We start from the raw sequence: 14,819 nt of genomic DNA on the forward strand, positions 1-14,819 counted from the left end.
CCCACCCTCAGGCGAGTGCTGTAGCAGAGAACACAGACTGCACCAGAATAGCCACAATGCAGGTCACAGAGTGACCATTGTTGAAGATGAAGTGGGTGTAGGAGCGCAGAGGAGAGAGACTTGCCTCTTCTTTGGGAGGGTCGGGCAACACCCTTGAAGGAAGTAGAATTCCGGTCGAGCCATGAAGGATAGATGGGATTTGACCCAAGGAAACAGAGGAGAAGAGCATTTCAAGAGGAGGGCACAGCAGGAGTAAAGGCCAGATGTGCACGAAGGCAGGCCGACAGCATGACAGCAGCCACCATGACAACAAATCTGGATCGACTGCAGCACAGGACACTTAAGGAGGAGAGCTGGAAAGACCGGGGAGCATCAGGAATGTTGTCGGAATGACCTTGAAGTCTCCTCATGTCCGAGCTTGGCTGTTTCCAGAGCTCTTCCACATGCACCCTCTCACGTGGTTTTCCCAGCAGTCCTGTAGTCAGGCAATGGTAGGGATTATTACACAGGTGAGGAAACTGCGGCTCAGAACGTTGAGGAGATCTGCTTTGAGGGGCAAAGGAAAATAGCCGAAGAACCAGGGAGACAGCCCGGGTATTCCCACACCTGAGCGGGGCCTTTCTCCTCAACCAGGTAGTAGTGGGGAGCCTGCAAGAGAACTTGCTCCTTAGGACCATCCTGTATATCTGTGAAATTTCTGTTTGTTGATTTGCTTTCATGTTTAATTCACTGATTTTTTTTTCTTGTATCAAAGCACCCTGTGGTGGCCACCCTCGGATACTCTGGTGTGGGTCAGTGAGTTCCGGATGGGGAGATGTGGGGAACAGTGTCTTTCCAGAGGTCAGAGCTATGGGTCTTGGAAGTGGCCTCGGCAGAGCTGGCAGAGCTGGCAGACAGGGATGGATACAGTGCCCGGGCTGGCAGGCAGGCAGGGATGAGGCACATTAGCACCGAGCCACAGTGTTGTGTTAACCATGCAGGGCTTGCTGATCTCGTTCCACCAGGGGTCCCACTGCAAGTCCCACCGCACCAGGATTACCAAGACTGCGGGCAGGGTGAAGACTCTGCGGATGATGGTGGGTACCTCCTTGTGCCGTTTGACATCCAGGCCGACACAACTGTTGCAGTCCCTGATGGCTACAATCGCCTTGGACCTGGTCTGCTGGCCTGCCTAGGTCTGCTTTTGCACAGGCATGATCTTCAGAACCTCGTCCTTGAGGAGGGCATCCCTAGAAAACTGTTAATGATCTCAATCCCCTTGATGGGCAGAGAGGAGAGATTTGATCTTCCCGTCCTGGACCCGAGCAACCTGGCTTGATGATGGGGACACTCTCCTGTCCTCAGTTTGCCTCCACGAGTTCTGGGGCCTCAGCCCTGGTATTGACCATAGCTGAGAGCTCAGCCCAGCTGCTGCCAGAGCCTCCACGGCCTCCTGTTCCAGGACCCCTGGGGCCTCCAGCCCCTCTCACAGCACCAGCATCAGCTTTTGTCTCCGAGAAGTGTTTGTGCCTTTTTATATGGCAAAACGGTCATTCTTGAAATCCACTCTGTGAGCCCACTCCCCTGAGGAGCTCCCCCTGAGAGCACCTGGCTGGCTGGGGGCTGGAGAGCTGTGCCATCAGGTGCCCAGTCGGTTCATCAGCTTTGTTTGCCATCCTGTTTGGCAAATGAGCCAGAAACCAGAGCATCACTGAGTGCATAGAGGGTGAGAGCTTTCAGGACAGGGAAGGAAGTGACTCTTGGTTGGCCTTGGGAGGGGAAATAATGAAATAGACTGGGTCCCTGGAAAATGTCCCCTGCTGGGCACAGCTGCAGGTCCACTTGAGATCAGGGCTAGAGGTCAGGCCACAACAACAGAGGGAGACCCTGAGCTCTCCCCAACCACAGGCCAGTCTCAAATTCTGAAGTGTTACCAAATCACTAGTCAGACGGGGCTGAGAGAAATGACCAGAGAAGGGAGTGGAAACTGCTAGGCTATGATCCGGTGGAGATGCAGGAGACAACTCACAGTCCTGCAGGCCTCGATGGCTGCTGCCTCTTCAGGCTGGATGCCAGGTGTGACCAGTGAGGTCCAGGGTGGCTGCAGCTTACCCTTGAGTCTGCATTCCAAGAGTGGGGCGTGGTGGTGCAGGTTTCTGGGAGGAGCTGGCCCAGAAACTTTCAGATTTTCCATTTTGCATTTGTTTTCTATTATTCAAGAGAAGGGAGTGAGTGGGTCCCACATTCCTTTTATGAGGACCCTAGGGAGATGGTTTTGTCCAGCCTGAGTGTGTCAGAGACAGTGCAATTTAGAAGGCTCCGGGCAAGAGTCAGGCCATTGCCAGGATCCCATCCATCCTTCCCTGCCTTGGGGGACTCTGACAGGTTTTACAGTGACCTTGACTCAGCCATGGAGGTGATCCGGGCTCCTGAAAGCCAGGGACAGCTTCCCCACCCCGGCTCAGAGCCATTCTTTTTGGAGAGAACTTCTGGGGTCCTGCAGGCTCCTCGGCAGAGCATTTCCTGCCCTGGCCTGTCTGAAGGATGCTACAGCTGGGGGGAAGGGTGGGGGTGCGGCTGGGGAGATTTTCTAAGACAGAGGCTGTTGCAGGTGGGCGGTCAGCGTGTAACTCTGGGGACACCTTTTATTTTAGACTTTGGTTGATGGTTTCATTTTTCATCTTGGTCACAGTGGGTTTATCAGCCACCTCGAGGCACTGAAAGACCACAATGAGAAGACCTGCATGATGCCTCCTTTTCACCTGGTTTCCAAACGTGTGAAATGTGGCACGTTTCCTCTTTGACTGCAGAGCTTTAATTCTGTGAAGGGGCATTGTGGGTTCGGTCCTAACCACCTTCTCTCCAGAGAAAAGGCAAACAGGTGGGAACAGCCAGGGGTGAAGGGGATCACCACCCCGACAAAGGGGAGGAGGAGACGGGCCCAGAAGGAGGGGTCTCAGTCACTTACTCTCAGGCAGCGACAGAGGGGACCTTCAGAAGCCCTCTGCCCCCAGGGGCACACACCAGCTGTGTCTGGCAGGGTAGACTAACTGCAGGGACAGATAGCTCCTTAATCTCAGTGGCTTAACTAGAGACAGTCCAGTGCAGGTCAGCAGGAAACTCTGCTCCCCACAGTCATTCAGGGATCCAGGCTCCTTCTGTCCTGTGGTTCCAGTCGCAGGGCTGGGAGTTCTCCACTGGATCATCTGTGTCTGACTGGTAAGTGGAGGAGGGGAGGGTGTCGAGGATTGTGTGGGAGGTCTTACGGACCAAGCCCGGAGGGGGCCTATACCACTTTCCTCCATGATCCACCGGCCAAACTAAACATCAAGGGAGGCTGGGAAATGTGGTCTCTGTATGTTAAGGGTTGAATTGTGCCCCCCCCAAAAGATATCTTCAAGTCCTAACTCTCAGTACCCTAGAATGTGACCTTGTTTGGAAGTAGGGTCTTTACAGAGGTAATCAACTGAAAATGAAGTCATAAGGGTGGGCCCTAATCCAGTATGACTGACATCCTTATACAAAAGGGAAACTTGGACACAGAGAGACAGGCACAGAGGGAAGGGGATGTGAAGACACAGGGACAATGCCATCTATCTACAAGCCAAGGACGCCTGAGGCTACCAGAAGTCGTGGAACCCTCAGAAGGTACCAACACTGCCGACACCTTGATTTCAGACTTCTCGCCTCCGGAACTGTGAGATAATACATTTCTGTTGTTGAAGCCTATAGTTTGTGGTGCTTTGTTACAGCAGCCCCAGGAGCTAACACACACTGTGCTCAGATTTGGGGAGCATTTAGCCAGCTCTGCCACACAATCTTCTTGTTAAAAGAAAGAGAGCAGATGGCTCTTAGGGCAACGCCTGCCCCCTCGCTGGTTCTACCTACCTCTCGGACCAAGTCCCTCTCCCCACGGCTCTCTCCCTCCCCAGGGTTTTCTCTCACCTCGTCCCCACTGCTGACACTAATCCCTCCCAGGGGAGGTGGAGGGAGGCCCAGTCATTTCTGGCCAGAATCCCCAAGTGGAGAAGAGAGACCGATTTTGCTGTTTTCACTTCACTGTTTTCTCTTCCTTGCTCCACGGGTGCACAGAACCTGCCAGCACTTTGCTAAGTGACCTCAAGCAAATCCTCTGACTCTGGTGGGATTCAGTTCCCCTCCCTGTAAAGTGGGAGTGATCCCCATTGACTTCTCTTTCAACAGAGGGGTCAGTTAGGAGAACGATGCTGTGACACTTGGAGCTGCATCCGCCCAAGACAGCAATAATCACTGTAGCTCAAGAGGCTATAAATCCTCCCCAGCTGACTGCTCGGAGCTGAACAGGCCCCAGCACTTGGGAAACTAGCTGGACTGGAGGTGGGGAGGTGTGGGCAGCGATCGTGGCACTGCACAGGGGGAAGGGTCTCTTTTGTCCAGCCAGCCTCCTCCTTTCCCCAGACCTGGGGGACTGGGCTGGAGCCACCTGGACCAGGAAGGGGTGGACTGAGCTGGAGCCCCTGGGAATTAGCAGCTGTACCTGCTGCCTTGCTGAGACCTGGCACAGTTGATGCAATGACAACCAGGAAGATGGAGGGCCCTGGAGAATAACAGTGGTGTTAACGCTGCCACCTACCGAGGACTTATTAGTGCCAGATTCTGGGTGAGTGCTGCTTCTGATTGTCCAACAGTCCTGCTGGTGTGACTGTGGGTTGTGCCATCAGTGTGCGGGTCTGGGTGGGTCACATCCAAGCTCTCTTGGGCTCTCTAGACCTATCTTGTGCTAGTTCCTTCACTGCTTTACTCTTTGGGATTTTCATTTATAAAATAGAGATAAAAATGATCCCACTTCACAACCCAGGGTTGCTCCCAGAAGTGCTGGGTCAGGGGGCAGAGGGCAGGGACTGATAAGAAAAGCAGGAGGCAGAGGGGTGGAGCCCTTGGCCCCAGGGACATCCCCCCACCACACTCCTCCACCACTGAGAACTGCTGGCAGCCACGTTCCCCCGGCTCCAGGCGGAAGAGGGATTCTGGGGCCCACTCCTGCGTTCTCTGCCTTACCCCAGCAGCAGGTCTTCAGACTCTCCTGGCGACGACCAGGCAACAGCAATGGTGAGCATTAAATGGAAAAACACTCACATGGCTCCTGGAACACTGCCCGGCTCAAGGCAAGTGCGTAGTAAATGTTGGCCTTTATTATTATCCCCATTTTACGGATTGTGAGACCAAGGCTCAGAAATGTTCCGTGAGTGACTGAGCTGGATCTGAACCCAAGATTGACAGAGCCTAAGATCTGGGCGTAGCTGTGTGTGTGTGTGTGTGTGTGTGTGTGTGTATGTGTGTGTGTGTGTGTGTGTGTGTATGTACATGTGTATTTATACTAGGCTAGAAGACATTGGCTCTTTCCTCAGCTGGTCCCTCATAAGAGGGATATGGTCTTGAGCTTTGGAAAACAAATAAGCTTCTTAGGAACTTGGAGCTTGGGAAGGAACCTGAACTATATAGACAAGAGATACCTGTCCTTTTTAGCAGCTCTTTCTCCTCTCCCCACCTCTCCTCTTTTCTGCACTCCCCTCCCTCCTCTCCTCCTCCCCCTCCTCCACATGAAAGACTCTGTTCTGCCCACTGGCCAGGTCTTCCTACCAAGGAGAGGTTCCCCGCAGCCAGGGACAAAGGAGTAGGGTGGCCTGCTCTGGGATCTGCCTCCATAGGTTCGGGGCCTTGCAGCATCGTTTCCTCCGGTGCTTACATCAGTTACTCCCAGTCCCATTTCTGAAGATGATCTGAAAGCCAAGTTTTCTTAGTGGAAGCTGAGGGTACCCCACTTTACGGCCACAGGAAAAGCTTTGGGCATGAGGGTAAGGAGCCAGACCCAGAACTCTGGGCTGCAGAGGAAGCCTGTACCCTCTCCTGCACCAGCCTTGGGGGCCGGTGGACCTGGGATGAATGCCAGCACGTGGCCCAGAGTGGGAGCTCAGTACGTGGTAGCTTTTTTTTTTGGTTCATGGTTAGTGTTAGTCTAGCAAGCAGTGTTCCATCCCCTCAGCTCCTGGTTCCTGGGGAGCTCTTCCTGCCCTCTGATCTAGGGGACTTGTCTTGGTCCACTGGGCTGCTGTAACAAAGTATCAGAGACATGGTGGCTTATAAACAAACATTTATTTCTCAGTTCTGGAGACTTAAAGTCCAAGATCCTGACACCAGTAGATTTGGTGTCTGGTGGGAGCCCGTTTCCCCGTTCATCGATGACAATTTTTTTCTGTGTGTCCCCACATGGTAGAAGGGAGGAGGGAGTCCTCTGGGGTCTCTTTTATAAGGGCATCGATGCCAATCACTAGGGCTCTGCTATCATCACCTAATCAGTTCCCAAAGGCCCCCCTCTAAATATCATCACCTTGAAGGGCAGGATTTCAACATATGAATTTGAAGGAACACAGACATTCAGACAGTTGCAAGGCCTGAGCGAGGGACCCTAATAACAGTGTGGGGAGAGGAGAGGATGGTACTCCTTGGACATCATCTGTCCTCTCTCCCAGCCCATCCTTCTTATGATAAGGTTTTGAGCACCTACAATGTATGGGCACTTGGATTGATGTGTTTCAATTGCAATAAACATTATATTTTACCTACTATGTGCCGGGTACTGTGCTGCCACTGCTTGTCCAGAGATGAATGAGGAAACTTCCCTTCCCTCAGGGAGCTAGCTCACAGTCTAATGAGGGAAAGTCATAAAGACAGTGACAGAACATGGTGAGTGCTACAATACATTTCATTTGTTATTTTAATCCAGAGTCACTGAGCACCTAGTATGAGCCAAGCACTACACAGGGTGCTGTGGGTATAGAGATGAGTGGAACGAGACCCCTGTCCTCAAGGGGCTCAGAGTCCATGGGGAAACCGAGAAATTAACCAGCAACTTTCAAGAGGGTTCCCAAGTGCCCAGATGGCACAAGCGACCGAGGGACTGCGGAACTGGGGTGGGGGTGGCAATCATAGAAAGTTTCCAGGTGGGGTGACTTCTTCACTGAAGCTCAAAGGGTGGGCAGAAATTGGGGAATCCTAGAGGACAGCCGTGTTTAGGGGGGACTTCCAAGGCTCTTACTGCTGATAAGAGGATCTATGCTGCCTTGAAGGGATGTTGAGGGGCCGGGGTGATGCAGGGAGTTTTCTAAGACGAGGCTGCCTGAGCTGGGTCCTGCAGCATGAGTAGGAGCTCAGGCAGGTGAGGTGGGTGAGGACACTTCAGACTGAGGGGACTGCTTGTGCAAAAGCAAAGAGGTGGAAGGAAGCACTTGCAAGAGGTCCTGTTGGGAGGTAAGCTGAAGGCAGTCCAAACAGCTTTCTTAGATGCTAACAAGTTTGGAGGACTTGGTCCTGGGTGATGGGAAACCCAATGGATGGGCTCAGGGATGAGGTCAGATAAGGGTTTGAGAAAGCTAATTCTCTAGGGGACTGGATAAGGCAGGAGGGAGAGAAGTTGTTTAAAAAAAAAAAAAAAAGGGAATGGGACTTTGGACCTACTCTGAAACTTAACGTACCTCACAAGATGAGGAGACAAATCCTCCCCTCGTCTAATACACAACCTTCCAGCAGCTGCAGGGCACATGCATGGAAGCACCAGAGCACAGCACCCAATGTCATCCATCACACCCAGAGACAGTACTTGGGGGATGGGGGAGGCATCTGCCAAAGCTGAACACCTGATGAGGAGACAGAATCCACGATGGTACATGCTGAGATGAGATGTAGAATCAGAGCAAACCCAGAGGTTTTGGACCCCGTGTTCAAAGGGGAGGTAAGTAGTCTGCCACCCAAATGCCTCTGGGCTCAGGGTCTGGCCCCATCCCTGGGTACCCTCATCTGTCTACTGTCTTCAGCTGTGCTCTCCCAGCAAGGGTTTAAGCACGAGTAGTTTGTTTTATTTGGGAGGTGCCCCCGGGGAGGCACTAGTCCCCTGCTGTTGGAAAGTGAGACAGGCCAGGGAAGTGGGTGCATTAGTGAGCAGGTTACTGCTCTGGAAAACTGGGGCTCCACCACACTGGGACCTCTGGGAGACTGTGATACATGCCTCTGAGTTGTCCCACCCAAGGGGTGAGAAGCTAGGGTATTTATCCATCCACTCCTACCCATCCATGCAAAAGGTACCCACCCTGCACTAACTGAACACAAAAATCTCCCCCCAGCCAGAGAAGGCCACCCTCCTGCCCCTGCCTCCAACAAAGAGAAAGTGGTCTTTCAAGTACTGAGGCAGGACCTCAACAGCATCTGCTTATCCCAAGAGTGCTGATCACAACTGTAATTGTAATACGAATGGCTCCAATAATTACTTGTTTAATGTCTCCTTCCTGCATTAGAATGTAAACCCTCCGACGACAGAGACTGCATCATCACTTTATCCCCAGGACCTAGTTCAGTGTGTGGCTCACGGCAAGTGTTCAATTTTTTATAGATTTTTTTATAGAGTAAATGTAATTTGGAGGTTGATAAGTTCATGGTAAAGGATCAGTTCTGTCTGGATACTTTCTCTAGCCTCTTATTTTCCTCTCTCCAACCCTCAACCCTGATGTAGCAGAGCCTGCAAGGTGTTTGCCTGACATACATACATACATACATACATCTATCTGTCTGTCTGTCTATCTATCTATCTATCTATCTATCTATCTATCTATCTATCATCTATCATCTATCATAGCTTGCCTTCTGCCAGAGTAATAAAAGCCCTAATATTTAACCTTGCCAGTGACTGTTTGGAATAAAGTATACTCTCCCCAACCTCCTTCAAAGCTAAGTGTACCTATGTGTCTGAGTGCTGACCATTGGATGTGGAACTGACAAGTGCCTCTCTCAGGATGCCTCCATTGGGTGGAGGTGCACTCATCTTGCCTTTCCTCCTTCCTGCTGGCTGGAATTTGAAAATCATGGCCATAGCAGGAACAGCTACCTTGGATCATTAGGTAGAATCCTTGAACTATGAGAATGGTGGAAGCTGGAAGAGCCAGAGCCCCCTGATGGTCAGGGAGCCTCTGCTCTAGCCCTGGGATGAACCTCCAGCCTTGCTTTACATGACAGAGCCCTTGGTTATGCCACTGTTATTAGGGATTTTCTGTCACTCGCAGCTGAACAAGCTAATCCTAAGTGGCACATAAGGTGACTGGTAGGCTGGCTTCTGGTTAGAGGAGGGAATAAATGACTCTTAGGTAGTGGAGGTAGAGCTGCTGGAGAGGAAGATCTCTCTTGCTGAGTGGGAGCCCCTGGTTCCTCCCACTAGAGGCCTCGTCCCACCTCCCCCCCTCCCCTCCCTGTAGACATCCCACCTCTCTCTGGGTTCTGAAAAGTTCTGTTCTCTCCCTGAGGAGCAGCTGCTCCAACAGACTCCCTTTCCCTTTGGAATGGTTCAGACATGCCCCATGGTAGATCCAGGCCTGAGTACTGCTGCCATCCTCCTTCCCAACAGTGACATCAAACTTCGTTTTTTTTGGGGGGGGGGACGGGGGGGCAGTGGTAATTCCCTTTTCCTATTGGCACTCCTCAATCCTTTAGGGAACACAAAATCAGTACCTTCTTAGCACTGTTTCCCACAGCCTGGTTGAGGGTGAATCTGTGTCCCAACCATACCTGCTCCCTGGTCTGCACTGTGTTGGGGTGGGGGTGGATAGGAAGGCAGGTAAAATACAGCGTCCCCACGAAGCGGAGAGACAAAAGATGCAGCAGGCACATAGGACAGCCTTGGGCACACAGATGCAGAGGTTATAAGAGCCCAGAGATTCAGAGCCGGGGCCATGGGGGCTGCGAGAGTGGGGGGAACCTCTAGACACACACACACACAAACACACACACACACACCCGCACCCGCCGGTAGGGCTCCATTGACCCATTTGTCGTTGTCCCCTCAACCTTGGCTGTCCCAGGACTGCGTTCAGGACAGAGCCTGGGAAAGAGGAGAGGACTTGGGGACAGGGTAACCCCACCGGTGTGTCTTTCTGACTAGTCACTCGCAGCTCGCAGCTCTTGGATTTACACTTTCCAGAAGGGGTCTGACGGGCGGTGTGACCTTGGCCAAGTCCCGTGCGCCCCTCTGGCCTCAGTTTCCTTTGGGGTACCCTGGACAGCTGGGGATGGTTTGGCTTCCCTTACCGGGGAACCCGGGAGGAGGTCCGAGTGCGGGGTCGGGGCGGCTCTGGAAGCCGGCGGCCCGACTCCTGAGCTTCCCGAGCCCGAGCGGCGCCCGCCGGGAGCGCAGTGTCCGGGACCTCCTGCCCGGCCCCGGACGGGCTGGCCCAGGGGCCTCGGCCGGCGGGGACGGAAAGCCAGGGACCCGCCCGGCCCCTCCTGCGGGCGGGGCGGCCCCGCGCCGGCTCCTCCCCCGGCGCCCGCGCCGCCCGGGCTCAGTGACCGCGCCGCGCCGCAGGTGGCAGCGATGGCCCAGTCCTGAGCACCCCGCCATGGCCGGCGCCCCCTGGCCGCTCCGCCTGGCGCTGCTGCTGCTCGGGGCGGTGGGCAGGGCCGGCCCCCGCCCCCAGGTGAGACCCGCGGGGCCCCGGGGACCCGGGAGGCGGCCGTGCGGGCTGCGGGCGTGGAGTCGGGGCAGCGGCAGCCACGACTTGAGCGAAACTCCGCGACCGCGGGCGGCGGGAACCCAAGCCTCGGGGGAGTAGGGCCTGGAGAGTTGGGCGCCCTGGGCTGGGTGGCCGAGGTGGCGGCTTGGACAGCTGACGACTCCCCCAGCCCTGGCGAGGCGCCTCTTTCCTGGCCGCCCCGGCCCCTCCGCCCGGCCACCAGCTGCCCCGCGGCCGCCCTGCGCTGACTTCTGCGCCGCATCTCCCCAGAGCACTTTCCCAACTCCATCTCCCCCAGACCGTGCTGGCGGCCCGGCTACAGCCCGAGCACCCCGACTCCCCTCTCCCACCATAACCCGGACCCCTCCCCTCCGTTCCTGCCCCTCACCCGCCCCGCTACCTGTCAGAGACCCTCAGGGAAGGCAGAGAGGCCAGGGTGTGGACACCCAGCTCCATTTACCCCCTCACCAGCCCCCCACCACAGCCTTTGACTCATCGCCCCAGGGACCCTGCAGTGGCAGCTTGTCCTTCCTCCTGACCTCCCAGATGGAACTTGAGTGCCCCGCCCCCCCTGCCCCTGCAGCAAACACGTAGAAGGCACCTTGCTCCTCTGGAAGCAGGCAGGGCCCCCTCACACAATCACCTGACGCCCCCATTTTGACCCCCTTGGTTGTCAACATACACCAGAGCTCATACTGGGACATGCGGAGACACCTTGGTCTCCCAGATGCCCTTGGAGAGCTGAGCACAGGTGGACCCCTGCCACCCCCTCTCTGCCTTCCCTGCCTCCAGGTTCCTTGGCTGGGGGCTGTGGTCAGCCTGCTTTGGGAGAGGAGGGTTGTCCAAAAATGCTGTGAGTTGCCTGAGTAACGAGGAGGCACAGGCTTGGGTGGCCTGTCCTGTGCCAGGGATCTGTCTCTTCCCGTGACCTCCTACTCTTACCCCCAGACATGAAGAACCAAGAGCTTTGGGAAGTGGGCTTGAAATTTGTCCCAGCATAGGTGGGAGGCAGGAGGAGGGGTCTCTGGTGAGGGCCGACTCCACCCCTGCCTGAGAACCCTGAAGTGGACAGATGTGCCTCCTGGCTAAAGTGCCAGCCCTTCTTCAGCCCACGTATTTTTCCCCCTGGACTCCTTCCCTCCCTCTCCCTGTCCTCCAGCCCAACTGCTGCCTCTGCTTTAGGAGACACCTCCCTCCCCGGCACTTTCCCCCACCCCCTCAGCCAGGCCTTGGCTTCCCTGGTGTACTTGGGATCTTTGGGGAGCCAGGGCTGCAGACCCAGTACCTGCTTCTCTCTCATCTTTACCTCTTCCTCTGGCTGGGACAGGGTGAGGGTGGAGGGCCCTGCTGCCTGGTTCCATCCTGCTCCAGGCCGAGTTTGCAGACCTGGTTTGGATTAAGGGAAGAGGAGAGGTTCTGGAGGCTGCCTGTCTTCTCTCCAAAGTTCCTTTGCCCGGAGGAGTCTGGCTCCTTGAACCTGCCCTTTCTTCTGACCCATCATTCCTCAGCCCTGGGCTGAGGGCAAAAGTCGAATATCCTGGGGCTGTAACAGTCCTGGGGTGGCAGAGATGGGCAGGATGAGCCAGCCTCTGAGCAGAGATGGGGAACTTTGGGCAGTGCCCCATCGGGGGGCCTGAGCATCCCTGGCGCATGGAGATCTGAGTGATGGGTGTTGAGGTCAGACTGCAGTGATTGCGACACAACCTCATGCCCGAGTATAAGACTCTAAACAATGGTGAATGTAGTGTTTTATTTTCTGTTCATGAGATCAGCAAGACTAGGTTTACTCCCTCCGTGTCACTGACGGGAGGGCAAATCTCAGAAAGGGAAGGTTTTCTGTGTAAGGTGACCCAGTGGTTGCAGCACAGAGGGGAGAAAGGGGTGCCGGGCTGGGCTGGTGCCTAATACCTGCCCACCCAGGTGGGGCTGAAGGGAGGATGAGGGGTGAGCTGCCCGCTGTTGGGCTGGCGGGGCTGGGGGTGCAGGCAGTGGGGGTGGGGTAACTGAACTGACCTCTGAAGAAGGGGACCTAGGCCACTCCTTTATTGTCTCTGGGAAGGACACCCCCCCCCCCCCATTAAGACCCTTGTGAGGTAGCTGTCTACTGGAGGAGGAGCCAGGCAAGCCTTGACATCCAAAATTAGAACCAGACAAAACGGGGTTCAAATATCAGCTCTGAAGTTACCTGGTGATCTTGGGTGGACACTTGACCATCCTGGACCTTTTTCCTCATCTTGAATAGGGGTCACAAGCTCTCCTCATGGGGTTATAGAGAGGATTGAGACACTGGCACCCTGAAATGGCAGCTTTAGTCACTCAGAGGAACTGACCCATTTGTCCTCGGGAATCTGGAAGACTTTTCCTGGGCAGCAGAACAGGGCTTGGAGGGGGGCTGTTGGAGGCCCCGTGCCTCTGCGCCCTAATGATGGGTGGTTGGCGTCCAGAGTGTGCGGTGGTCAGCATGGACTTTGTTCTGAGCTGGGCTCCCTCCCAGGCATGGACTCCAGTAGGGGCTGGGGCAGGAGCAACCAAGAAACCACATCCTGCCCTCGGGTGCATTGCTCTGAGGAAAAACAGGCCCTTCCTTAGCTGCAGCCTGCCCCTGGGCAGATTCCTTTGTGTGTGTATGTGTGCACGTGCGATAGAGAGATACAGAGATATAGAGATACAAAGATACATAGCGAGAGAGAGACACAGAGAGAGAGATGGCCCCGGGAGAGCGGTGTGTGGGCTCTGTATTTGTACATGACCCTGTGTGTGACAGTTTGCCGGTGTGTGAAATGTCTCAGCATGTCGTTGTGTGCCTGACAGTATGTGTCTACGTGTTTGTGACCCCAAGTGTGATACTGTCTATTGGAAGATGTGTGTGTGTGTGTGTGTGTGTGTGTGAGAGTGAGAGACATCTTAGTGTGTGAATGGGTGTCTGCCAGTGTGTGTGTGTGTGTGGATGAGCGAATGCTTGTGGCAGAAGTGGTGACTGTTTGTAACAGTGTGACTGAGTGTATATCAGTCAAGGTGTGTGTGTGTTGGGGAGCAGTGTCTCCGCATGCCAGCGTGTGCCTGACAGTCTGTGTGTTCGTGTTAGAGACTCTGTATCACGTCTCAGTGTGTAAACATGTGCGTGACAGTGTAAACATGCGAGGGGTCTAGTGCATGTGAGAATGTATGTGTGGTTTTCTTTCCCTGCCCTTCTGCTCAGGGAGACTTTGAGAAAAAAAAAATGAGGCCAAGAGCCACCCCTCCAGGTCCCCGAGGCCATCAGGGATGGTTGGGCTCTGGGAGGCAGGCAGAGAGGAAGGAGGCTGGGATCTGGAGAAGGTGCAGGGCTGCATCAGTCGGGAGGCCTCAGAGGTGTCATTGGAGCCCTCTTTCTCTTTTGGGGAGGCCCTCTCCCATTTTTCCCACCTCGGTGGCCTCTTATTCCTCCTTCCCCTCAATCAAAAAGGTTCCCCAAAAAGGAAAGAATCTGATTTCTTCTTCACACCGAGAAATGAAACTGGAGGGATTTTTCAGGGCAGCAGCCAGCATTCGGAGGAGTGCCTTCCCAGGGTGTTGGGAAGCCCTTCCCCTCGACAGTGACCACTCTTTCCACATCCTTGTCTTCCTACTCTTCTTCCTCCAAACACCACCCACTTGTACTGGGGTGGATATTTCCTAAAGGCTTTCACTTACTTTATCTTGTTGGTCTGTATAGAAAGTCTTTGAGAAGAATGATATGCCCATTTCACAGATGAGGAACCTGAGGCCCCAAAAGACTAATGTGTGGCCCATCCGTCCCACATTAACAGACAGAGCTGGAATTTAAACCGAGAACTCATGACTCTGTCCCGTGCTCTATCCTGCACACCACTCCTTCCTGGGGTCCTCTTTCTCATCTCCTGCTTCCTCCCCAAACTCCTGAATCTGAGAGATGCCCCTTCCTTACTGTAACCTCCCCTCTGAGCATCATCCCATTTGCCTTCCCATGCCCCCGTCAGAGAGACCCCATGAAGCCTGGCAAATCCTGATTCTAAAAACTGCCAGCCTGCCCTCACCCTGGCCCCACAGCCCCCAACTGCTGCTGTTTTCCAGGCCAGCTCTGCTGCCTCTGAAGGGCAGGGGCATCCACCACCGCGTCCTCTCCTCCATGCAGCACCCCCAGCGCCTCCTCACCAGGCCTGGACAGGGACTCACATCATAGGAGGATAAAATGGGACGGGGGAAGTGGGGTGGTGGGAGGCTGTGCCCGCCTCAGTTTCCTGCCTGTGGGCCTGGAGGCCTGGGCATCCTCACTGGGCTTTGCTACCGGCTATGTTTGCTGCTGGAAGATGT

At 54.7% G+C, this 14,819-nt stretch overlaps 1 protein-coding gene across 1 annotated transcript in view; it reads left to right on the forward strand.

Moving 5' to 3' along the window:
- Positions 1–10,373: 10,373 nt before the first annotated feature.
- The window catches only part of GLP1R (glucagon like peptide 1 receptor), a 31,870-nt gene continuing 27,424 nt past the window's right edge, over positions 10,374–14,819 (forward strand). The window contains exon 1 of the mRNA XM_064476458.1: positions 10,374–10,472. Within this exon, the coding sequence (XP_064332528.1) occupies positions 10,395–10,472 (78 nt within the window). The 5' untranslated portion in view covers positions 10,374–10,394. The remainder of the gene's footprint in view (positions 10,473–14,819) is intronic.

Source organism: Camelus dromedarius, chromosome 19 (assembly GCF_036321535.1).
Source record: "Camelus dromedarius isolate mCamDro1 chromosome 19, mCamDro1.pat, whole genome shotgun sequence".
In the NCBI taxonomy this organism is placed as follows: domain Eukaryota; kingdom Metazoa; phylum Chordata; class Mammalia; order Artiodactyla; family Camelidae; genus Camelus; species Camelus dromedarius.